The sequence below is a fragment of the Eleginops maclovinus genome, chromosome 5 (assembly GCF_036324505.1).
Source record: "Eleginops maclovinus isolate JMC-PN-2008 ecotype Puerto Natales chromosome 5, JC_Emac_rtc_rv5, whole genome shotgun sequence".
In the NCBI taxonomy this organism is placed as follows: Eukaryota; Metazoa; Chordata; class Actinopteri; order Perciformes; family Eleginopidae; genus Eleginops; species Eleginops maclovinus.
Window position 1 is genome coordinate 9,592,642 of NC_086353.1, and position 24,970 is coordinate 9,617,611.

At 37.7% G+C, this 24,970-nt stretch overlaps 2 protein-coding genes across 2 annotated transcripts; both read left to right on the top strand.

Annotated features, from left to right (window-relative positions):
* The first annotated feature begins 626 nt into the window (after positions 1 to 626).
* gucy1a1 (guanylate cyclase 1 soluble subunit alpha 1) lies at positions 627 to 8,613 on the top strand. Its single transcript, XM_063884506.1, is given in 9 exon segments — positions 627 to 981; positions 984 to 1,078; positions 1,349 to 1,416; positions 2,061 to 2,146; positions 2,258 to 2,973; positions 4,168 to 4,653; positions 5,847 to 5,990; positions 7,006 to 7,160; positions 7,444 to 8,613. Coding segments are annotated over 9 exon segments (2,022 nt in total). The 5' UTR covers positions 627 to 833; the 3' UTR covers positions 7,568 to 8,613.
* Positions 8,614 to 9,493: 880 nt separating this feature from the next.
* On the top strand, positions 9,494 to 22,679 carry gucy1b1 (guanylate cyclase 1 soluble subunit beta 1). Its single transcript, XM_063884507.1, has 13 exons — positions 9,494 to 9,621; positions 9,924 to 9,997; positions 12,137 to 12,237; positions 12,354 to 12,472; positions 12,976 to 13,173; positions 14,276 to 14,506; positions 14,719 to 14,835; positions 15,455 to 15,588; positions 16,667 to 16,864; positions 18,339 to 18,576; positions 19,297 to 19,437; positions 20,808 to 20,962; positions 21,302 to 22,679. Exons 1-13 carry the CDS (start codon positions 9,619 to 9,621, stop codon positions 21,444 to 21,446), a joined length of 1,854 nt encoding a protein of 617 aa, XP_063740577.1. The 5' UTR covers positions 9,494 to 9,618; the 3' UTR covers positions 21,447 to 22,679.
* The last annotated feature ends 2,291 nt before the right edge of the window (positions 22,680 to 24,970 follow it).

Sequence of the window (24,970 nt, forward strand, 5' to 3'; positions counted from 1 at the left end):
TTGAGACTATTTGAGAAGCTCTTGAACAGAAAAGCAAGATTGAAAGAGCTGGTCCTGCAGGTGATTGACACAGAGTCCATGTGGATGTTTCTTGAGCTTAAATAAAAGCATTATTCGGTGAAGGAACCTTGCTATTTATAATCTGACACATCAGACAGGCGTCCATTCACAGGTATTTCACAGGGGAAATACAGCAGGGGTTTCCAATACAGGGATATGTGTGTAAGTGTCTGTATGTGTGTAAGGGAAAAACATTAACAAGTTAAGTAGGCTATAAAATATTAGTTAAATTATTACATTAAATTGTAGCAAATAAGGTACAACTATTCTGCAAGAATATAGTTGCAATATCACCATAAACACCACCACTTAGCACTTGAAGCACAATGCGAATACCATAGAAATATGATGAGTCGTTTATGGTCTGGTACGGTGGAAGCCACTCTATACGCTGATCTAAATAAAAAAGTGCACTGCATGAGAGTAAGTCGCCTGGAAATCATTTCTCATTGCTGATAGGTTGTTCAACTACACCAGCCCCACTTGCTCATGGATTGGCCTAGTGCTCTTTTGTCTCCAGTTTCTCATTGGCTTTTGGTAGCGATAGTTCCCTGCCATCATTTGCCCGTGCTGTTCTCAATTAATATTGTATGTGGTCTCTGGCTTTGGTGCTGATCATTTGAATGAGCGCGTCGCGAAGAGGAAGGGATCTTGGATGAGCACGCACACCAGATGATGGAATTTCTCCCAGAGACCGCAGCTGCACGACCAGGACTGTCTCCCTCCGAGATGAGATAAGAAGAGCAGAGACAGCAGATCATACAGCGGGGAAGATGTTCTGCACGAAGCTGAAAGAGCTGAAGATATCAGGAGAGTGTCCGTTCTCCAGCAGCAGCGGTGCCCAAAATAATGAGCTCGGAGACTTTGAGGAACGCTCAACTGACGCTGCGGATTTAATGCCTATTTCTAAGGACGTGCACGGAAAATAGCTGGGGATCTACCTAAACAGAAGACAAGCCGAGGCAAAGTTAACCTGCATACACTTGGGGAGAGCATCCGAAAATTGGCATGTCCCGAGGTGAGTTATCAAAATAATGTATTCATATTCACATCATGCAACTTCTACAATATGTTTTATGATGGAGGAAAAAAGCATCTTGACCTGTTTTGTGTTTTCACATTTCTGCCTTAACACACATAAACATCATTAATACTTAGTTAAAGATATGTTTTTATTTAGCTTTAAACAAATTAATATATATTCTTTTGTGGGCGTTCCTGCAATTAAAGCTGCTGTTTAGCCTTGCCAGACGATGACCTTTAACTCGCTTAACACTTTGTCATACAGTTTCAAAGGCTGCACACTGCCCTCCAACGAATGATGAGACTATCAGAGCAAACCAGGGGCTCTCAAAGGTAACACGTGTGTTGTTTAAATACAGCTGCTATCAATAACAACAGCACTGATCCTCCTATCCTCCTACAATTAACACAACTACTTCTGTAAATTATAGGCATTTACTACCAAAGATTAAAATGAAAACTGTTCGTCAGCGATCGGCTCTCTGTTTACCTCAAAATCCTTTACTAATCTTTATTGCTGCTCTCACTAGACTGATATTTATGGTGATAACAACAATGAGGTGTGGTGCAGGCTGCTATGGATACCAGGAGGTAGAGAGACATCCCTTACAAATCTGCTGAAAGACACATTATTATCGAAAATGGCAAGGAGATAATGACTCATTCTCCAAAAATGTCAAGCATTAGTTGGTTGCAGCTTTCAAATGTGAGAATTTGCAGCTTTTGGGGGGCATATATGGTAGTAAACAGAATATATTTTTGTTCTGGTCTGATAGTCAGACAAGCAAGATAAGATATTAAAGCTTTTGGAAAATGGAACTGCCCTCTTTCACTTTCTTTCTGATAATGAAGAATACGCTAGAATAGAGTTTAACTACCACTTGGGTAGTTAAAACTCTATTCTAGCGTATTGATTTTAAAAAATATGGTCCAGTGAGTAGAATTAGTGTCTGACTTTAATATTTTTCCCCTTGCAGCCCAATAATATGCTGCACAGACTATCAGAGCTGCAGTGAACCAGAGCATTTAGTGGAAATGATGAACTTGTACTCAACCAAAACAGGTAATAATACATCTAACTCTCAGGCTGTAAAACAAAATATAAATTCTATTTTACAATCTGTGTATTCAGGGCATCACAACTTCACCTATTTCCCTTAATTTGTCCTGACAGCAATCCAGATGGAAGCTTTAAAAGTTGCTCTTGGCGAGGAGCTCTTCAACATGTGTTATGAGGAGGACGGACACATTTTGAGGGTGGTTGGGGGTGCTCTCCACGACTTCCTCAACAGCTTCAATGTCTTGTTGAAACAGAGCAGTGTGCCTCCCAACCCGGACAGAGAGGATTGTGTAAACGAACCTTCGGTGCTGTGCTTAGACAAGGATGCAGGTCTGCTAACTGTCTATTTCTTCAACCCCCGTCCGACCACTGAGCTCTTCTTCCCTGGAGTCATCAAAGCTGCTGCCCGCCTTCTGTATCACACCACTGTGGAAGTGTTGATGGACCCCCCCTGTGTTAAAGACAGCATATTGCAGTCCAGCCCGCAGCCTAGTCTTCTGTACACAGTTGTGGTTAAGGATGCTAAAAGTCTGAGCCCCAGTCCGCTGCGGGCTAACTCAGCTGGGACCCTTCCTACCTCTCTGTTCTCCACCATCTTCCCTTTCCATCTTATCCTGGACCAAGACCTGGTTTTGGTACAAATAGGACACGGGCTCAGGAAGAGACTGTTCAGGAAAGATGGGCCGAGGTGGTCTTCTACCTTCCAAGAACACTTCTCTATTATCTCTCCCCAAATCAAATGTACCTTTCAGGGTATTCTGACCATGCTAAACACACAGTTCCTTATTCGGATCGCACATGGAGTCTCCATCGCAGATAACACTGGGAAGGTATGTCGACATGCCTGGGAAATATAACTTGAAAAGTGACGTCAATGACTAATGAGGCAAAAAAGGTCTTTGGGTCATTGTCTTCTTGTTAAGATAGGCAGAAAAATCATGCTATTTATAAGCAGTCCTGCTTATTAGTGTTGTGTACTCTGGTGCGCCTGAGGTAGAGATCAACATTAGACCCCCAACGGAGATCAGAAGCAAATGTCAAACCATTTTATAAATCACAGGCACAGCCATGCTTGTGCTATTTATGTGGGGCTGCAGAGCATTGGACGCCATGACAAGATTTTTCTTATCAGTGAGTAAACATGGCGGTGGTTTAAAGACATTCAGCCAGAGATGATTACTATAACTATAACACTAGTTGCCTGATGGTAGCTTAACTGTTGGTAAAGTCAAATTAAAAAAGGGTTAAAATCCATAAGTGGCTATAAATATTCTTTCTGTTTCCACCCCAAAAAATGCTCCAATAGCTGTATTTTTTATTGATAGGTATATTGTTGTTACAACAGTCAAGAAGACATGTCTAAACTTAGAAATAAAAGCTGAGGTCCAAAGATATTGTTTGATCTTTTGGCAGTCATGGTATAGTAAATGTAAAAAGGGGCAAAAGGGGGGTGTCTATAATATTTATTTAATATAAGTTAGAAGATGATTAGCATCTGCTTCTACGAACATAACTGAAGGCAAAATTAGTGTTGATGCTGTTGTAAAGGTCTTCATTAATCCTATTTTGTAATAAACCACAGTTCTAGATAAATTAAAGGGGTGACTTCATGATGGCAGTCAATAAAAGTCAGTCATTGTTTACTGTTGTGGGTGAAGGTCTGCAGCACCTTCGCGAATACCACACAGGCATGTTGGCTTGTATTTATTTTAAACGTTTAAATGTCTATGTATGTTTACATAGGGGGTTTATGTATGTGTATATTGTATATTTTCAAGGGCACCGGTGTCACATACTGTAGATAAGTAACATTATTGTTCCTTGTTTGGCTGTGGGAATTGTGTACTCTAATAAGAACTCCTTGTACTGATAATAAGAGACTGTTGCTGCAGTATGTGGCCTTCACAGTTATCGTTATTATCAAATTTAGTCATTCGGCCAGAAAGAAAGTCAGGCCCAAATGGTACAGTTTAGCAAATTTCACAAAAATATTACTTTTCTGAACATCTGATTTTTCCTTTCAGCCTATGGACCTTAAAGGTCAGATGATCTACGTTTCAGAGTCAAATGTCATCTTGTTCTTGGGATCTCCATGTGTGGACAAACTGGAGGAGCTAACTGGCCGCGGCCTCTACCTGTCTGACATCCCGATACATAACGCACTGCGTGATGTGGTGCTGGTTGGGGAACAGGCCAAAGCTCAGGACGGTTTGAAGAAGCGTCTGGGGAAGGCCAAGGCAGCCCTGGAGCACGCTCACCAGGCACTGGAGGAGGAGAAGAAGAAGACAGTGGACCTCCTCTTCTCCATCTTCCCTGGCACTGTGGCGCAGCAGCTGTGGCAGGGCCAGACAGTGCAGGCCAAGAAGTTTGACCGCGTGACGATGCTCTTCTCTGACATCGTGGGCTTCACGGCTGTTTGCTCACGCTGTACGCCAATGCAAGTGATAACCATGCTCAGTGAGCTATACACCAGGTTTGACCACGAGTGTGGGGAGCTTGACATCTATAAGGTGGGTAAATGTCATATAAGTGTGTACTGTTGAGCATTACAGTATGTTAAGTTGCATGAGACAAAGACAGGGCTGACACTTTAGACTACACCTGTTTTGATCAATTACAACGGCTGAGCCCAGAATACATTATTATTCAAAGAGATCTCATCTAGATTTAGTTACACTGCTAGCCAATTTGCGTTTCTTTGTTTATGATGGATTTTGATAATAAAAGCCATCAAAATATTCCAAAATGCATTATTAAGGGCCTAACCTCTGTGTCCTCAATGGTACAGTTGTTTTTGTCCTTCCTGTTAATCAGTCGTTGTTCTAAGGGGGAGCTGCAGCTGCTGATATTGGTCGATAAATTTAATTTAATATGTACATTTAAAACTTACAGTGGCACACAGATTGAAAAAAGCATGCAATTTTCTGTATATACTACTACTACTACTACTACTACTACTACTACTACTACTACTACTACTACTACTACTACTACTACTACTACTACTACTACTACTACTACTACTATTACTACTACTACTACTACTACTACTACTACTACTACTGTTTATACCAATAATAACAATAATAACAGGTACTTAAAACATCAGAAACTAGCAGAGGGTGTATGAAGCTAAATATGTGCCTATGTTTCATAGAAATTGTGTTTTACATTTCACAAGATAACGCACTATTCCTCAACAGGTTCAAAAGACAGACTGAGAGTTTAGCTCAACAAACTACCCAGTGTCTGCCAGGGGCTGCTAATCTCCAGGGAGGTTGGATAATGTAATCAAAGTGTCATGAAAGCATAACACAGAGAGCAGCATGTTTGACAAATATCTCGTAAAACGCAAGGAAGTCAGAGGTTCCTTCAGGACCCTGTTTCCACTCCACATGTATGAGTCTAAAAATAGTTTCACTTTGTCTGTGCCACATAGCCGTTGAGTGCTCTCCGGTCCAGAATTACTTGTTCCAAGAAGCTGAAAAAAAAATCCTTGTCGACTTGTTAATATGCTCAGGGATCAAGTACTATTAAAATGTAAGTTTTATTACGCCTGAGTTTTCGGCCCTTTGTCTTCTACTGCAGGATGGAGAGCAAGTCAGATTGTGAAGTGACTTTTATGAATATCCACTTCACATTGTCATTTTGCTAAAGGTTTATGGTTTTCTCTATTATTTTGTTGATCCTCGGCTGTTTTCAGGTGGAGACCATTGGTGATGCGTACTGTGTAGCTGGTGGCTTACACAAAGAGAGCGAGACTCACGCTGTTCAAATTGCACTAATGGCCTTAAGGATGATGGGGCTCTCAGACGAAGTTATGACGCCAACTGGAGAACAAATACAGGTGAGGGTCAAGTATTGATTAGTTGCATACTGATTTTTCAACTGGATGATATATCTTTTAACAATCTATAACAACACGTAGCTGACATTAAAATTGAAATTCTTTCATGTCTTATATTTACCATAATAAACCAGTGAATACATTAAGAAAGCAACTACCTAGGATGTGACTGTTATATGATAAATACAAATCATTAATTAGATGGGAAGTATTAAGATATGTTGACTATATCAAAGGAAAATGAAAAATGGCAAATCCTATTCCATTCAAATATCCAGCTGTACTTATTATAGTGCCTTGGGTTTGGATGTTTGATTCAAATATTTCAAAGCGAAACAAATAATACGTGGCATTTCTTTTGTCACATATTAAGAAGTTTCTCCTCTTCATGTCAGAACGCCTCTAATTCACAGAAGTATTACAATCTACAGTAGCTCCCGTAAATCGGTCAGTAAATTCAGCAGGGTCTAACAAATATTGCGATTGCATTTCTTTCCGAATCAAACATTTACAAAGCTTTCTTTTGTTAGTTTTTGTATTGCTTGTGGTCTTTTCCTTTGTCTTTGTTGGAACATTGCTTAGCTTCTTTGCACCTGACAGCCATCCAATTGACGATGAGTATAAAGCGTAAACTGAAAGGCAGAAATATGCATGTGCAGTTAAATGTGCATGTTCATGTGCGTGCATGATATAAGCAAAACATTATCTAACAAATAATACCACATCTACATAGTGCTATAGTTGTCTCCTTTTAAAATTAGAAAGTCAGGGACAATTTTCAGCCTCAGAATTTGGCACTAGCGAGTACAGCAGTAGGATGGTGCGTATGTGGGATTGCTTGAAGAATCAATATTTTTACTTTTCCTGAAACAATAAGGAAAAAAGTATTTGCCTATGCCTGAATCAGGATCAGTATTCATTCCAGGACCAAAACTATGAGAATATATGGTTAAAAAGTGGAGCAACTTTGATGAACAAAAGCCTGAATCTTACTGAGTGTTGTATTTTCCTACAGATGCGTATTGGCGTGCACACTGGTTCAGTACTGGCTGGTGTAGTTGGAGTGAGAATGCCACGCTACTGTCTTTTCGGAAACAATGTCTCACTGGCTAATAAGTTTGAATCCTGCAGCCTGCCTAGCAAAATCAACATCAGCCCCACAACCCACAGGTGAGGTAACAGGTTGTAAACCACACTTGCATTTACAATTAAAAGTATAATGCTCACTTATAACCCCCCTCTTGGATGACATTTTACTAAAAGTACTGTAAATGAAAGTACTGTTTGAAGTTGTTACTGTAGTTACCAGAACAGATTTTTGTAGAGAGAAAAAACACAAAGTGCTCTGAACAGGAAACCTACATTTTAAAAGAGCACTGTGTTTCCTCTTGTGTCAAATAATTTGCCACATTGTTTTTAGATTCATGTTTTATTTGTGTTCTCTTTGTCTCAGATTGCTGAAGGACCGGCCAGAGTTTGTCTTTGTTCCCAGGAGCAGACAGGAGCTTCCTGCCGACTTCCCAGAAGACATCCCTGGTGTTTGTTACTTTTTGGAGGAGTCCTTCAAAACTTCATAACTGACTATGAAATAAAGTCAAGATGCTGCAGAGCCCAAACATGTTATATTTGACTAAATATAAATGTATCCAGTGAACACAGTGTGAACACATTGTATATTTTGTTTAGGTTTGTTTAGATATTGATGATATTGTCTATTAGTCAAACTCTTGCAGCTGTTAAAACTGACATGTCAGTTTGCTGTCCAACATGAGTCCTGTCTCTGTAAAATGATCCATAGGTAGAGTGTAGCGCAGAGAAAAACTCACTTCCTTCATTTTTCTTCCAGAATGAGTAATATCTGCAAATATGACATATAAAAGTGGCTTTCTTTGACTGTTGTTCATTTCAGAATTTGGGCATACAATCTTTTAAGTCAGTAGCTGCTTCTGGACTGCTGTAAAAAAGTTAAACATATCGCCTTTCATCATATGATATTACATTTTGGATGTTTATTCTCAATGTGAACATATTTCTTTTTTTATCAATATGGTTTTCTGTAAATATCTGATCTTATCCATTCAGATCTGTCCATTAAGCACGTGCTAAACGTTTCTTGGCCTTTTGGTATGGCAGAAAACTTAAGATTAAAACTGTTTAGGTTTTGTGAGTTTCATGGGAGAATTTATTTCCAAATAATTACGAAAAATGTAGGACATTATAATGTTGTCAAATATTAAGGAGACCCCCTTGACTTTTTTAACTGAGATTCAGAGCAGATTCAGGTGCCTTATGGGAAATATACAGGCAGGATCTTATATTTTTCATTTCATTTAACCTGTTTTTCTTTATTTGGATATGGCTCAATATGAATTTACATGTTCATAATTCCTTCCAGAGGTTTATTATTTAAACTAAGTATATATTTGTTATAACATGTAACATAGACTTCCATTTATTAGAGAGAAAGTATTCTAATATAGAGTTTCCTGATATTATTAATGTAACTTGTATTTTTTACCTTTTCCCCACTGCACACATGTTTATACAATATTTATTACATTGGGTTCACAGTCCTCCTTTCCTTTACAGGGGGAATACAAGACAACACAAATACAATGAATGTTCTGCTGTATCCCTTATAATGATGTGCTTTAATCATTCATGTAATGTAATGTTGACAAAGCGCAATAAATATTGAAATTCAAACATGTGACTTTACAGTGTATAAAACATAGAATTCTGTAATCTAAAAATGTGTGATGCTTAATGAGCATTAAGATATAATGTACAATGGTGTGAAGTAGCGAAGTACTTATTTCTAAAGTAATATAAGCCTATTTATATCTGTAATTACACATTTCAGGTACTGGAACATTACTAATGAACTTTTATTTTATACTATACTTCTGCTTCACTACCCTGCAATGAAATGCAACAACTCATTATCTTACAGCTGTAATTAGTTGTTCATTTGGAGATTAACATTTAATAAAAAAACAGCTCAATATACAGACTATAGAGTAATGTAGAGATTGAACAATTCATAAAGAACATAAAGTTGTTAGACATAGCTTCCTTTTAATATTTTACAAAATAGATGTTCTTTAGATGTTCAATCATCAATTATAGTAGTGTCATAATAAAGTTTGCCTATATATTAATGTTGCCTTCTGAAAGGAGTCATTATAAAATAAATATTCCGGTTTTGTCACCTTTTATTGTGGAAGTAGGCCTACTTTTCTAGAAAGTTATATATTTTATCATACATCTTTATACGCTTTTAATGTTATCTATCTATGTTTTGTTTGTGCTACAGTACGCAGATATGATCAATTGTAAAGTTCATAGTGTAAAACATGATGTTTAATGTCAGAAACTATGTAGCTGCCTGCGGTGAATTCAGGTTCACTAGCGTCAATTGGACAACGCAGCTGCATTCTAATTGGTCAGGAGCAGTTTACGTAATCCCGGTTCTGATCTGCTATTGGACAGATTTGCTGTCTGTTACCAGCTGAGGGAAAAAGGGGAATGGACGCAGAGGCACTCAGCATCTGTACCAAACGATGAATGTTGAGTCACATTCTACGGATTTGCTTAAAAATAAGGGAAAAGAACAGCTACTGTCATCATGGTATGTTTACTAGGATTTTGTATTATGTATTATTGCTGGTAAAATAATGTGTTCGTCGCTCGACGTGGTGTGTTTGCTTTTGACATTTCCTGATAGAGACCGCTATGTAGCAGTCATAGCCTACTATAATTTTGTTGATTATACTGAACATACACATGTATTTAAGCTTAAGGTATAGTTTTAGGATACAATATATTGGGTAAAACCATGCATGTATGATTCTAGTTAAGTGACTTTCCATTAGATAATATTGACGTTGCTCGTGGATTTCCATTTATTTCCATTTGTTTATACATTTACAGTATGGTTTTGTGAATCACGCCTTGGAGCTCCTCGTTTTGAGGAATTACGGCCCGGAAATATGGGAAGACATCAAGTGAGTTTCTGGATTGTGTGTTTACTATTCGGCCCTGTTGGTATCATAGGTTACACTGTGGCCAACCAGACCACAACAGGGAGACAACACAGAGCTACTGTACAGTCAGCCCACTGATTCACTGTAATGATTAACCTCCATCCTCTGCAGGCTCACTGAGACTCAGATAAAGTTGGTAAACATCACATTCTGACCCATAAAAACTCTGCTTTTAGTCAAGAGCTTCAGTTAAAGTAGGAAGTTAAATTATGGCCAAACCCAAAATGTTTGATAGTGAACAAAAGGGTTCCAAAATATATGAAAATATATCTTTCGTTTGTAAAAACTATGCAAAAATCATCAGCATAAATACGCACAAGTATCCAAATCAAAAGTACACACTATGCAGAATATGCCCCTGTTAGTGCTATATTATATTATCAATTACAGATATCTTAAAGTTGTTGTTAACATTTTATTGTTGTACCTGGTTGAAGTTAAAACTCAACTGTTTGGCTTTATTTATTTATTCTGGGTCGGTCCACTGAAAAAATGTGTGATATATTTGTATGTAAAAAAAAAGAGAACTTCTAAGTACTAACTCAAGCTGTCAAATAAATGCAGTGGAGTACCGTTGGAAGTACAAAGCAAAATAGAAGCACTCCAGTAAAGTACAAGTACCTCGTAACAGGGCCGTAGACAGGGTTCTATAAATATTGAGGTCATGTGTCAGAAACCTGCCATTCCCCCCAAAAATTTAACCAGGCACCTAAATTAAAAGTTATAATATTTTTAATATTTTATATATGGAATTTAAAATGTTTATTTATACATACAAAAAGTTTTGATAAAATAACTTTTATTCACCAAAAATGACCCCCAGGAAAGATTCATTTGAACTCTTTTATTAAAAACTTGGTGGGTTTTGGAGAACTTTATCAACATGTTTAATAAGTAAATTCTTGTGCTTATGAAAAAATTGAAATCACTTTATTAGGAGACACTGGATAGGGCTGCCAGGATTACAATTCTGGTGGGAAAAAGACAGATCCTATATTTATTCTTTATTTGTCGGACTACAATTATATAAACAATATCCCCAGATGCAGAATGTAAACTCCATCCAAGTCGCAGAAAACCCAAATTCCCAGAAGAAATACAGAGGGCATGACCTCGATGACAGCTGTGTTCCTACTTCAAAGTTTAACTTCAGTTCAATGTTTGAAAAAATCTAACAATGTCCTTACATTCCAACATTGTAAGGCTGTTTATCAACTGCATTCTTCAAACCTTTTGTATAATATAGGAAGCATATGGTACACCCCATTACAACATTTAGATGTACTGTAGGATGAATGTCTTCCACTAAATAGTAACATGTCATTTTTCAGCATGTTGAAATGTTTGGTTATAACTGCCCCAGATGTGACCCTGCCTAAAAAAAAAGGAGAATTAGAAAAAACATTACAAAAAACAGTGGCAGCTGTCTTGTGTAAATGTTTTTAAAATGGTCATTCTTCAGCCATCCAAAAAACACAGGATCTCTCTGCTGCATCTTGTGTTATCTTTGAAAATGTTACTCGTTGTTTTTTAATGCACAATTGATCATTTATGGTCTGTTTTTGGACCTTTGATGAGCTGGATCATTTAAAAATAAAATCTTATTTTCTTTAGAAAAGCTTCCAAGGCTTGGTATGTTTGTTCAGCTGAACACATCCTGATAACATGGAGGCTGCTGCTCAGGCCTGTAAATCACGTTTGTTTTCTCAGTTAAACAGTACTAATCAGAACATCATTAAGTGTACGGACAATTTTGTAAGAAATGGGTTGTAAGATGTATAAATAGCAGATGCACTCTGCGCGCTGAGCAGCATTAGATCGAAACCTTAAAATCTGCACTTGTTCAAAAGTTGAGCTTAACAACCACTTCAAATCAATATGGAAACTTTATTTTATTACGGTAAAACAAATAAAGAAGACTCGTACTGTCCGGCCACACACAAAACAAAAAAGTTGTTATTGTATTATTCCCGTAAAAATACTGTAAGTTCCTCTGGGATATAAGCAACAATATAAAAGCTCTTCTGAAAAGGCAAATGCATGAGTTCAAGGTTTGTTTCTTCTTAGATATTTGCTAATGACTGAATTCTTCATTTTCAGGAGGGAGGCTCAGCTTGATATTGAGGGTCAGTTCCTCGTTAGAATAATTTACGAAGACGGCAAAACATACGATCTTGTTGCTGCTGCAAGTAAAGTTCTCAGTAAGTGACAGCACGGTTGTTGAGTATACAAAATGATATATATGTGAGGTATTAGAACACAATAAAGAATTTGTATTATCTGCCAAGATACTGATGGGATCCTTTATGTATTTCAGAGATCGATGCAGGAGACATCTTGCAGATGTTTGGAAAGATGTTTTTTGAATTTTGCCAAGAGTCGGGATATGACACCATCCTGCGAGTGTTGGGATCCAATGTTCGTGAATTCCTGCAGGTAGGCTCTCTCCTCTTTGCATGTAGAAAAAGTGGATGGTGATACTAGCTTAATGGTTTGTAAATAAGCAATCTTGAAAGGGACACTTCACTGATTTTGGACATGGGAGTCTGTTAACATATCTCCAAGAGTGCTGCTCAGCCAATGGAGAAAATAACCTTTGATGATGTCCTTGGGGTCATCTTAGTTTAGCCGTGAGACTTTGATTTTTTTCACATAAAGCCCTTGTTTATAACTGGGGATGAAAAACATGAAAGACATAAAGATTGACCAGGAAGGTCGAGTGTTGCATTATGGGAATTTAAGGCTCTAGCTTTTTCACCCAAACTCAGGACAAAAGTCATGATGTCTCAACCTCTCCCGCATCATTTTGAACATTCATTAGTCCCATATGTCTTTAATATTTCATGTTTAATGTACCGCCTTCTCATCTAACTTATTATATCTCAGCCAAGCTTTAATCAACTCTGATTGAAAGTTGAATAATTCATCTACATTTTCAGAATTTGGACGCTCTACATGACCACCTGGGTACCATTTATCCTGGTATGAGGGCTCCCTCGTTCCGCTGCACCGACGCAGAGAAGGGGAACAATCTGATTCTTCACTACTACTCTGAGAGAGAAGGCCTGCAAGACATTGTGATTGGCATCATTAAAACTGTCGCTCAACAAATCCATGGGACAGAGATAGAGATGAAGGTGTGCTTGGCTGTTTTCGTTCTCTTCTCTTTGTGCAATGAATCACTTTACTGACGATGATGAAAGAGGATGACTTTATGTTTTTCCTTTTTCCTCTGTTAATTTATGGTTCAACATTTATTGAAGCCTTTTAGTCGTTCTAATTCATTATGTCAGAATGTGTGTTTGTGTCTCAGAGTGTAATTGAAGAGGTTATAATGTCAGGATTAAATAACAGAAACTTCCAAAACAGCCAAACAGGAACAGTGCTGCGCAACTGAGGCTCAGCAGAGAGTTTTTGGCTAATGTCTGTGAGTCAGAGGATATTTTTAGATCCAAGTTATAGAGTGTCTAGCTCGGGAGTCTTTCAGGGAGTTTGTTTCTTTCACAGTTTTATTGTTACACTGTCAAATTGTGGATTAATTCAAATTGGCCATTGACTCCACATTTATTAGACAATTCATCCTGAGGGGAGTTATATGTTTCAGCTCATTTTCTCGACCATGCTAATCAGATTTGGTGAAGCTCCATATCGTAAACTGTCATTGGTACTTCTATTTGTTTGTTATGTGGAGGCCATAAATCACAGCCTGTAATCTATGCCAATATATGCAGCAGGTTATTATCCTCAAACACCCCCTGTACTTTGACTGGAGATTTCTCCTTGTTTCATAAGTGAGTGACATTTTATCCCAAGCCTAATCATATGGTTCAGGCAGTATCATATTTTTCAGCAGTTGTGTGTGTAATGAAAGAACACAAAATGGCAGACGCTCCAAATGTGACACCCAATTTCTGGAAATATTAGCCACTGTTGCTGTGGCAACAGGGTGCAGAGACAGCAGCTTGACGTCATCAGGCCTTATGCCCATAAACCCACTGAATAATGTCACTTTACAATGTCTTCCTTCTATAATAATAGACTTCAGGTCGATGACATCATGAATGATATAGTATAAGTGGCACTAATATTGACCTGGTGAAATACTGAATTGAAAACCTTTAATTGCTGTAACCATTTGCAACAATATAGGCATGTTTAATTGTATTTTAACTTATATATGTCAGTCTTTGCTAGAAGAACGTCCATATTCAACCTATAATTGAACTCCATCTAATGCAGATGATCCAACCAAAAAGTGCAGAGTGTGACCACATCAAGTTTCTGATCGAGGAGAAGGACTCTGAGGAGGAGGCTTTCTACGAGGACCTCGACGGCTTTGAGGAGAACGGCACACAGGAGACGCGGATCAGCCCGTACACATTCTGCAAAGCCTTCCCGTTCCACCTGATGTTTGACAGAGACCTGATGCTCACACAGTGTGGGAACGCCATCTACCGAGTCCTGCCTCAGGTGTGGATTCACATCCAATCATGTTAAAGTCTGTTTCTCTCGCAGCAAACAGTGTTTCATCAAGTGAGCACCTGATTATGTTTAGGTTTTACATGGATTAGTCTCTCTATTAGGTCAGGATTCCCAGCCTGAAGCAGTAATTTATTTTATGGATGAAGCAATAACTTATTATCTCATGTAACTAAATATGCATATTTCATTTTATTCCCCAGCTCCAGCCCGGTACCTGTATCCTCCCTTCAGTTTTTTCTTTGGTCCGTCCTCACATTGACTTCAGCTTTCATGGCATTCTTTCCCACATCAACACCGTCTTCGTTCTGCGAAGCAAGGTACATATGCCACACAATTAGGTTTTTTGTGATCAATCACATCAATAAATCTTATTATATTAGAATACTTTTTACTGAGAAAAAAGCCGAAATCCAATTGATCAAAACAGATGACAGAAGGTGTTTATATTACACAGCATTGAAAATCAAACTGTGCAGAACTTTAAATTGCAGTTTAATGCATGGAGCAAAGATTGAACTAATAACTGGTCTTTTACTCATTACTCAAGCATGCAATGTAGATATTTTTGGTAATTTAGAGAAATGTGAAGCCAAATATATTAAGTAGCAAAGTAAAAGTGTGAGAAATCCTAATTGAAATAAAACAGTTGACATTTTGGTATTAAAATACTAGTTGAAAATGCATGTAGATTGTACTAATTGTGAAAGGACTGCCCCTCCTGAGATGCAGTTCCTTTAGCCATGATTTTTCTTTATATACAGTACATAAGATCTGAACTAATTCTCTCCAATGGAGGAAGATGCATGTGACACTTCAGGCAAAAAGCCCCATACAGATTTAGAACTAAAGAGTGAGCTGAACTGGTGCCCAGTTTTGAAGCAGATTTAGAGGAGAACACATAATGCAATATTCATAAGTGTGATGTAATCCTGACAGGAGGGCCTCCTGAATGTAGAGACTGTGGAGAACGAGGACGAGCTGACGGGGGTGGAGATCAGCTGTCTGAGATTGAAAGGACAGATGATTTACTTGCCTGAGGCGGAGAACATCCTTTTTCTTTGCTCACCCAGGTAAATCCAGTCTGCCCTGACTACACGCATCAAGAAAACGCTGGTTTCCTTTCACCCACTGAATGGGAACACTACAATTTTCGCAAAGATGAAAGACCTGGGATTTAATATTCCAATTGCGAAAATGAATTTTAAAGAATAGCATTACTGTCTAAGCCATTGAAATAAAAACCCACTATATAAACCAGAATTTTAAGTATTTTACCAATGAGCTGGAGGGTGACTTACATGTTTTGGTCCTTCGTTTTATACTTTTAATTCTCTTTTTCTTTTTAATAGTGTTCTGTAGGGACTAATGGCCTTCTGGCTGAAGATTGAAATATAAAAAAGTTGGTCACAAAGAAATTATAAAGTGGGAATAAAAAAGAAGGGGAAAATAGTACATTTGAGAAGGTATATTTTTGATAGACAGATTGATATGTGATAAGAAGTATTTTGGGCAGCAAAGCAGTTTATATGTACTTTACTCAAATTAAAACTACAGTGCACATGTTAATAACATATGTGTTTTAAAAAAAGATATTTCAGGGTATTTTATTAAGCTCAATTTTGCTTCCAAGCTTTCCTAAACAATACATGTTTAGGTTCATGGTCAGAAACCAAACCTGTGAGCATTGGTTCCTCCTTTGTGACCTCCATTAGCCTCTGTAGCGCTTGTATAACCAATCAGACATTTCTAGTTGAATATTGGACGCAGGAGAGCAGGGTTCAATATCTCCTGCCCTCACAGATCATGGACACTTTGCCAAAGAGGTTGCTGCGTAGGTTAGGACAAAAAAGGGGATGAGACATAAAAGCGTGCTTCCTTACCTGACCAAATAAGACTCATACATCACTGACCTCCCCCTCAACAACAGAGACATTTATCTGGACAGGAGGCTCGGCCCTGAAGGAGGATAATGATCTCACTGCCCATCGTCTGTTTAATTTACAGTTATTGAGTTGATGAGCAAGATTCAGAAAAAATAGTGGTTTTCCTTCTTCCCACAGATAGAAATGAGACCTTTTCTGTCATTTTGTTGTAGCGATAACACCGGCAGAGAATATCACTGTGTTCCCCTTTCCATCTTTCATCTAGTGTCATGAACCTGGATGATCTGACACGAAGGGGGCTTTACCTGAGCGACATCCCGCTACATGACGCCACGCGTGACCTGGTGCTGCTGGGTGAGCAGTTTCGCGAGGAGTACAAGCTGACCCAGGAGCTGGAAATATTGACAGATCGTCTGCAGCACACCCTCCGGGCCCTGGAGGACGAGAAGAAAAAGACAGACAGGTTAGGCTATTATTCTCAGGTGTAAACTGCAGCTTTAGGTTTTAGCTAATGGGTTACCAACTTTGGATTTTCACTAGAATAACAGTAGAGGAACGTTTACACTAATGTGTTATGAGAATAGTTTTAGTAATGATTCTCTACATATTTCAAGGTATACTGTTATAGCACTCTAACGATGGCCTTTGTGGTTCTAAAACATTTTGGCTGTTGACTCAGAGGGACTTGATCAAGGAAAGCGTTTTTTATCATGTGAAATAGTTTAATTTAAATCATTTTAGAAGACAAAAGAGGTAAAAAAGATACCTAGAGGCACCACGGAAAATGTAGAATAAGGTCCTGTAAATGTCATAAATATGTATTTTTATTTTCCCCCTTATTTGTTCATTATGTAGATATCCCTTTAACTTAAATCAATGATGTGTCATTTGTGAGTCAAAATCAAATCACACTAGAATAATAGTGCCGTCAGTCTTCACTTTTCTTAAATAAGTGGCAAACATTGTTTATAATTCAGTATTTTAGAGAGATAAAATAGAAGCCTCTCGACTATTCCCTTTTAAGGAAGATTTTGAGACAAAAAACACAGAAGATACAGCAGGGCACTAACAGATGTCACTCCCGTACAGCTATGTTGGGTTTACATGACAGTTGGATGACAGGGGTCAAAATCTATTGTTATACAGAAGTGGATATTTGCCTAAGCTACTTTTCAGTTCCTGTTATGGTGAAGACAGTCGGTGTTGACTCTGGGTTTCAGACAAGGGGCCTGTCATAGTAATAGTATTCAGCACAGCAGTGGGTGACAGCTGGAGGAGCATAGAGGTGCCGCAATGTAAAGCCCTATCTTCTTATAGAAAAATAATTTCACTGCCTCTTTCATCCCTATATTATTATTCTCGCCATTCTCCTGTCTCGAAATGCCTTGGGCCTCCAGCATTGATTCGAAATCATGGCTCCCCTCTAAATATTAAAGGGAACTGCTGCTGCACTGGCGTTGCCTTTTACAAGCTTTAACACACTGTTTTCTGATAATGAAAACATGCATTTATGTTGTTTTAGTTTCTGTTCAGGCATGTACAAAAACAAAGTCTGCCTTTGTATGTCACATGTAAGGGTGAAGAAAATGTAAATATGAATCTGTATAGCTTTGTTTCCTGGGTAAATATACTCCTATTTCCATCTATAGATTTTTGTGTGCTGACCGTTATTTGTTCTGCATGTGTCATGTGTCCACATATCATGATCTATCATGGAAGGTATTTTGCTTTTAACAGGCAGCCATGATCGAAGCAGTTACCATAGAAACACCACCCTCCCATCTGAGAGCAGCTTGTATAGCGAAATGGCCAAAAGGTGGTGGGTGAGCAAATAAAATGCTGATCCACAGGATCAACTCGGTCTGGCAGTCCAAGCTTATTCTGCTGCTCGAGTACACTGCAATTTTGCTCAAAAGAATTCCCTTCTTCCCTTTTAGATTGCTCTATTCTGTTCTGCCACCGTCTGTTGCCAACGAGCTGCGACACAAGCGGCCTGTCCCGGCAAAACGCTACGACAACCTGACCATCCTCTTCAGCGGCATTGTGGGATTCAATGCCTTCTGCAGCAAGCATGCCTCGGCCGAGGGAGCCATCAAGATAGTCAACCTGCTCAACGATGTTTACACACGTTTTGACATCTTGACAGACTCTCGGAATAACCCTTATGTATACAAGGTCGGAAGCAAGAATTTTACCATGACAGTATATCATGCATTTGTGTACATTTCTCTCAGTAAAGGCATGGGAAGAGAGGGATCTATGCAGCAGAGAGACAATAATCCAAGTCTACAGTCTGAAATGAAGAATTTGATGGCTTTTAACTGTGTTCTGTGCTGGTCCTTCAGCTTAAACGCACCAGTGAAGCACATCGACCACTTGTTGAATAATGTTACACAATTAGAGAACACAGTAAGAGTATTTATATCAATTGACATGAGTTTTTCCCCATAAGAAGAGTAGTACTAACTTCTAAACAAAGTATAGTTTTACAGAGACACTGCAGCATTTTATAGGCCTCATGCAGCAGATTTACACTCTAGGCTTTCAGACAAGAATGCACTTTAAGAAGTCAAACAGACCTCGGCACTTCCAGGCGATCGGCTTCAGGCACTGGGTCACCAAAAGAAGTAATATTTACTCTACAAGCAGAATGGCTAGGTGGTCCTCTGGTTTTAGCAGGGCTTAAAGAGGCCCTGCATGTCTTAAAGATGATGTAAGTGTTTAAGTGTTTATTTCAGGGTGTTTCAGTTTATTTCTAGCTGTACAGTGCATTAAAAAAAGAAAGCAATCTTTGTAGTACGGTGGGAAAATATCATTTGTCACAGACTTAAAGGGAAACAAAGCTTAATTGGTTATGATCAAATTCAGAATGACCAAATGTGTGTCTTTATACAGGTGGAAACAGTGGGCGATAAATACATGACAGTGAGCGGCCTCCCAGAGCCGTGCATACACCACGCCAAGTCAATCTGCCACCTCGCTCTTGATATGTTGGAGATTGCTGGACAAGTCAAAGTGGACGATCAACCAGTTCAGGTGAGCCATAATCCTGATGTTTCAGACAGGTTTATGGTGAAATACTTATTCTGTTCTGTATGATGAATGTTCAACTGCTACATTTAGTAATGTGTGTGTATTGTATGCAAGCTAAGCTACACTGAGCACACACCAAAGGAGTTTTATATAGAGTATTTTATACTTCTATAATAAATAAGTCTACTATTCATCGTAGACTCTGATCATTTTGCTGCAAAATTCTCACAATAATATTTTTGGATTGGATGGTTTGTGTGTGCGAATGATCAGGATACCAATTAAAAATATTTCTAATCCTCTATCTTATTCTTCAGGCATTTAATATTTAACCATTTGTTCTTAGCAAAGCATCTGTTGTCGCACAAATACCTTGGGCATTTTTAGAGCTTGTTTTTTCAATACTGTGTATCAGACCTGACAAATACGGCTCACTGGAATTCAAGCAAATTCAACCAAAAATGTTCCACCAATAATATTTAATTGATTTGAACAAAAATGTATATCTGCATGTTTTCACGCTGAAGTAATGCTCTGTGAAAAGTTGGATAAAAAACAGCAGACTTTTGTTTAACGGACTGTTGGAGATTGTTATTGTATCAATGACTGTTGAAACTTAGCTTTGGAAAATCATGTCTGGTTAACAAAAGGCTGTTTATTTCGGGACATGGCACTTGCAGAAGAGGAGTGCGGTTTAGCAGCAGAAACAGACTCAAATCATCTCACGATCCTGTGTCTAAAAATACATTCTCATTTGTCTCAGACGCTCAGAGTGTTCATGCTCTGAAGACAACAGGCACTGAAGTGCAGACAAGTTCAAGTGTAAATATTAGGCTGTAAATTGCCTCAGGCTACTTTTGGAATGGCTAGTGTGCTGCACACCTTAAAGAAATAGATATCTTATCTTGTGCATGGAATGATTTCTGGCAAAGTTACCCTTATATCCACCCACCAAATATTGCACCTTCACAGTTGATAGCTTTAGTAATTTGTTCCAACAAACTAAGAGAAGCATTAGGCTGAATATTTGCTTGACTTCTTTATGTTCCTGTCTGTGGAGCACAGGTCATTTACCTCCTTTATCTAACATTTAGTTTTTTTCAAATGCTTGGAAAGATTTTACACACATAATACAGAAATTGTGCATTTTTGTTAATAAATCAGGTGTCATGCAGTGCTATACGTAATGAATTGCCCGCAGATAACTAATGATCAGCGCTCTTATCATATTATAAACATTTAAGCTTGGTTTTGCCAGTATTTGACAGGAAAAAATGATAACTTGGTCATACGATTTACTGTGATTAAATTATAACTGACATTGTTATTGGAGAGAATGAAGAGTCTCCTTCATCATTCTCCTGTCTTTCCAGATTACTATTGGGATCCACACAGGAGAGGTGGTGACTGGGGTGATCGGCCAGAGGATGCCCAGATACTGCCTTTTTGGAAACACGGTCAACCTCACTAGTCGTACAGAAACTACTGGTGAAAAGGGAAAAATAAATGTCTCAGAATATACCTACCGGTTAGTACAACTACCTCCTCATTTCATACTACTGGCTTTTTGCCATCTGTTTTTTTAGTTGTGTGAAGTTAGGATTTTATCACTGCCAGTAGAGAAACTATGTGGTTCTAAAGGAGCTTTGCAACTTGGTATGTCAGTATTAAAAAATGTAATTTGTTGAGAAAATATAATTATTAGACTTGGAAGTGCAAGCTGGACCCATTTAAATCCTAAACCTGTCTGTTTTGGTCAGTGGATTTCATGTTTTTTGCTGTCAACATGTTATCATAAAGGGAAATTGAGAATCCCCCGGACCATAGAGCATGTGTGATTTATGATGGTATTGATGTTTTTCTCCAGGTGTTTGCAGTCTGCTGAGAACGCTGACCCTCAGTTTAATTTGGAGTATCGAGGCCCCATCACCATGAAAGGAAAGAAGGACCCGATGAAGGTGTGGTTTCTGTCCAGGAAGCCCACCGGCACAGAGTCCTCCACAGCTAGTTAGAGCTTAACAATCTAGATTCAACAATACAACACCACAAGGGTCATCTTACAGAAGCTTCTGTTTGGTGCTGTGAAGTCAAAAAGGTCTTTATAAATGGCACATTTTCAGGGTAGGACTAAGATGGATCAGCTCAGATAGAAAAATCATCTTTCCAAACAGATATTTTAAATATGATGAATCTGAAGAGTTGCTCCTCGTGCTCGGTTCTGCTTGACCATGAGCTGTCATGTCCTCATATATTTTTTTAGCATAGACACAATAGTGAAGTGTTTCATGAATAGTAGCCGTTACTGATATTCAAGTTTGATACATTTTTAGAAAATATTCTCACATTGTTATTGTATATGAAATCACTAAGGGATTTGATAAGAAACACTGTTTTCATCTACCCTAAACATTAAGGTGATCATGTTGTCATATTCTGTATTTCTGTGTTAAGAATTGAAAGTATAACTCTATCAGACCAGTTAGCCAATGTGAGTAAAACCAACTATAGCTGGATATCATGTTTGTGCCAAATCATTACTGTCATTTTTCGAGAGATCCTTTTTTCATTTGCTGTGAGAGTTTTACACTGAATATGAAACACTGGCTTTAAAACCATACAACTAAATAGATATATTAGATATTATAGCTGTTGTATTTTATAGATATATATATATATATATCACCACTTTCACTAGTTCTTGTGCACAAAAGCTGACCGCGAGTCATATATTATAGAAATGTATCCATCACTGATAGTGAAATAAATGATACACTACATTATTTAATTATATTGATTGCACCTCTTTTGTCTAATTCTATAATATTGAGTAATATTTTCAGTTCTACTAAATGTTTAGATGTTCTTAATGATCCTCATATTTATTGTTAACGTGTCATGTATTTATTTAACTGTTTTCATAAAGGACTAACTAAGTATTTTTATTTTAGGTGAAACTGCTGTTGTGCCTCTAGAAGTTAAAATATGTGCTACTGTATACGGTATGCGTTGGAATAATTTCACAGGAGCAAATGTGTCGCACCTTTTTCACCCTATTTTTCCAAAGTCATTCTTATTACTATTAAACTTTATGTTATGTCCTTGCAAGCATCCTCTCCAACCATGCATTTCCTGTGTAATTAACAACCAGATGCCTCTTGTACTGTTAATTGTAATTGTAGGACACGATTGTTATATTTGAACAATGTTTCTGTTTTGAGGTAACTAATAAAATAATTGGTACTTGACAGTTTTTGTGGTCAAGCTTTGTTTTCAACAGCTGATTGTGGATCTGAAATACTTAAATAAACAGATAGAGAAAGTAATGGATGTTTCTTTTCAGTGAAGGTCTTTAATAACAGTGGAGCTCTCTCTGGTGGCCAGTGAGAAGATTACGATCCTGACGAAAAAACATCCATAAATTGGAAGCCTACACCTTGAAAAGTACATTTCTAACAGCTTCTGCTTCATGGTACGCTCAACACTTATTTATATTCCGGGAAATAAGCAGAAAAAGTAGAAAGGCTGAAACTAAAGTCTGTGTGTCCATGTAAATTAAAAATATGTTACGGATTTAGGAGTGATTGTAGACTGATCTTAATTTTACTAGGAATTTTAAAAACTGATTTGCAAAAACATGATGTGAACTGTCTGAAATCGGGGAACAGGGTTACATGATTTAATAGGGTCAGACTGCACTGTTTGGTCAAGCAGTCTATCCTATAATTAAATATTGTATGTGTAAACATCTTGCACATCTTGAATACATTGTCTCTGATGGTTGTAATGATAAATGTATGTATCCTTGTGTTCAGTGTTTGTCTTTGCTGATGTTGCAAATAGAGCAGCTGTGATGCAACAGAAAAATCTTATTTGATTGGGTCATAAAATATCATCATAATTCATGCCACGTCATCTTATCAATATCTGCAAGGGTCTTAAAACAGGTGTTTAATTGCTAGTGTCAACAATATGGTAAGTGAATGAATGACTGAATATTGCTTTTAGTACCTAAGCTTGTTCTTCAAGAGCACAAGCGTTTGTTAATAAGGCTAGTCTTAAAAGGTTATTATTAAGCACAGTCCTTATTTATCGCATTATTGAACCATGAGACTGGTTGAAGTGTACTTTATAGCTACAGCCGGCTGCATTGTAACCAATAAAATCCATAAAACTAATAATCTAAATCTGAAAAATAACTTCTAAAGTAACTAAAACTTTTTAAAAAGGTAGTGGAGAAAGAATTACAATATTTGCCTCAAAAATGTGTTGAAGCTAAAGGTTGAAGTCGCACAAATGGAAATAACGTTACCTAGGTGAAGTACAAGTATCTCAATATTATAAACAGAGTTGGAAAAAGTACTCCGATCTCGTAAAGTAGAAGTACTGTACCAGAGAGTAGGAATACTTTGTTACAAGTAAACGTCCTGTATCAGAATGTTACTCAAGTAAAAGTAGAAAAGTATTGGCATCAAAATATACTTCAAGTACCAGAAGTAAAAGTCCTCATTACAAGCTTGCTTCTATCTTAAACAAAAACCGTATTGTTTGGATCAGTGCTCCAAAGAAACCTTCTAAGTGTGTTAAATGTTTGATCTGCATAGTGCAGGAGCTTTCATAGGCATAGAGCAAATACCAAAACAGTTCATGTGCATGTACTTTTGCGGTTTACACTACAACAAAGTTAAAACATTGTGGGAGATAATTCCGCCAAAGATTAGTTTGACAGAGCTTTCTGAAGTTTTTCTTAAACTCCGGTGTCAATTACATCACACTAAAGGTCTTTAGTTTGATAAGAGGAAGATTCATTCAGTATTAAAGGTCAGGCAAATGTCTCTTTAGCGACATAGTAAGATTAGTTGAGACTGAGATAAGAAAGATAGTTTCCATGTTGTGCATGTTTTATTGATCTCTTTATTGGACTTGACTAGGGTGTTGAAGAAGTACATTTCAATGTTCCTGTTCTTCCTTCTAAGAGTTAAAGAGAACATGATTCTGTACATTCACATTATGTTTCTAAACTGCAAAAAACACACACCCTTAAATTTGCATATGATTTATGTTTACTCAGAACGACCAAAAAGACATCATGTTCAGTTTAGTTTATCTTAATGACAAGCAATAGGTTTGATTATTATTTAATATGAACTTTGAATATCAAAGGTCTCGTTTATACACTTGGCAGTCAAAGAAAGTTCAAAGATTTCTAACTCATTATCAACATTGATCACCGCTGTATTTGTACAAAGCAATAAAATTTTGTGAAGTAGTATCTTGGCTGAGCGATAAGAGGTTTGGAAAGATTACGTCAGAGCACATTTAAAATTGTGGAAAAATTGCCTTCCTCTATTGCTCAATCATGTTTGCCTAGTCTTTTTGTTTTGTCTCAGCTTGGCGTACAGTGAACAAAAAACAGACATAAGTACAGTGGGGCAAAAAAGTATTTAGTCAGCCACCAATTGTGCAAGTTCTCCCATTTAAAAAGATGAGAGAGGCCTGTAATTTTCATCATAGGTATACCTCAACTATGAGAGACAGA

What these genes read in the sequence shown, in the direction of transcription:
- gucy1b1 (XM_063884507.1), top strand. An exon ending in TGCTGCAAGTAAAGTTCTCA is followed by an intron (nt 12,238 to 12,353) that starts GTAAGTGACAGC and finishes TATGTATTTCAG; the next exon opens with AGATCGATGCAGGAGACATC. An exon ending in CTTTTTCTTTGCTCACCCAG is followed by an intron (nt 15,589 to 16,666) that starts GTAAATCCAGTC and finishes TCTTTCATCTAG; the next exon opens with TGTCATGAACCTGGATGATC.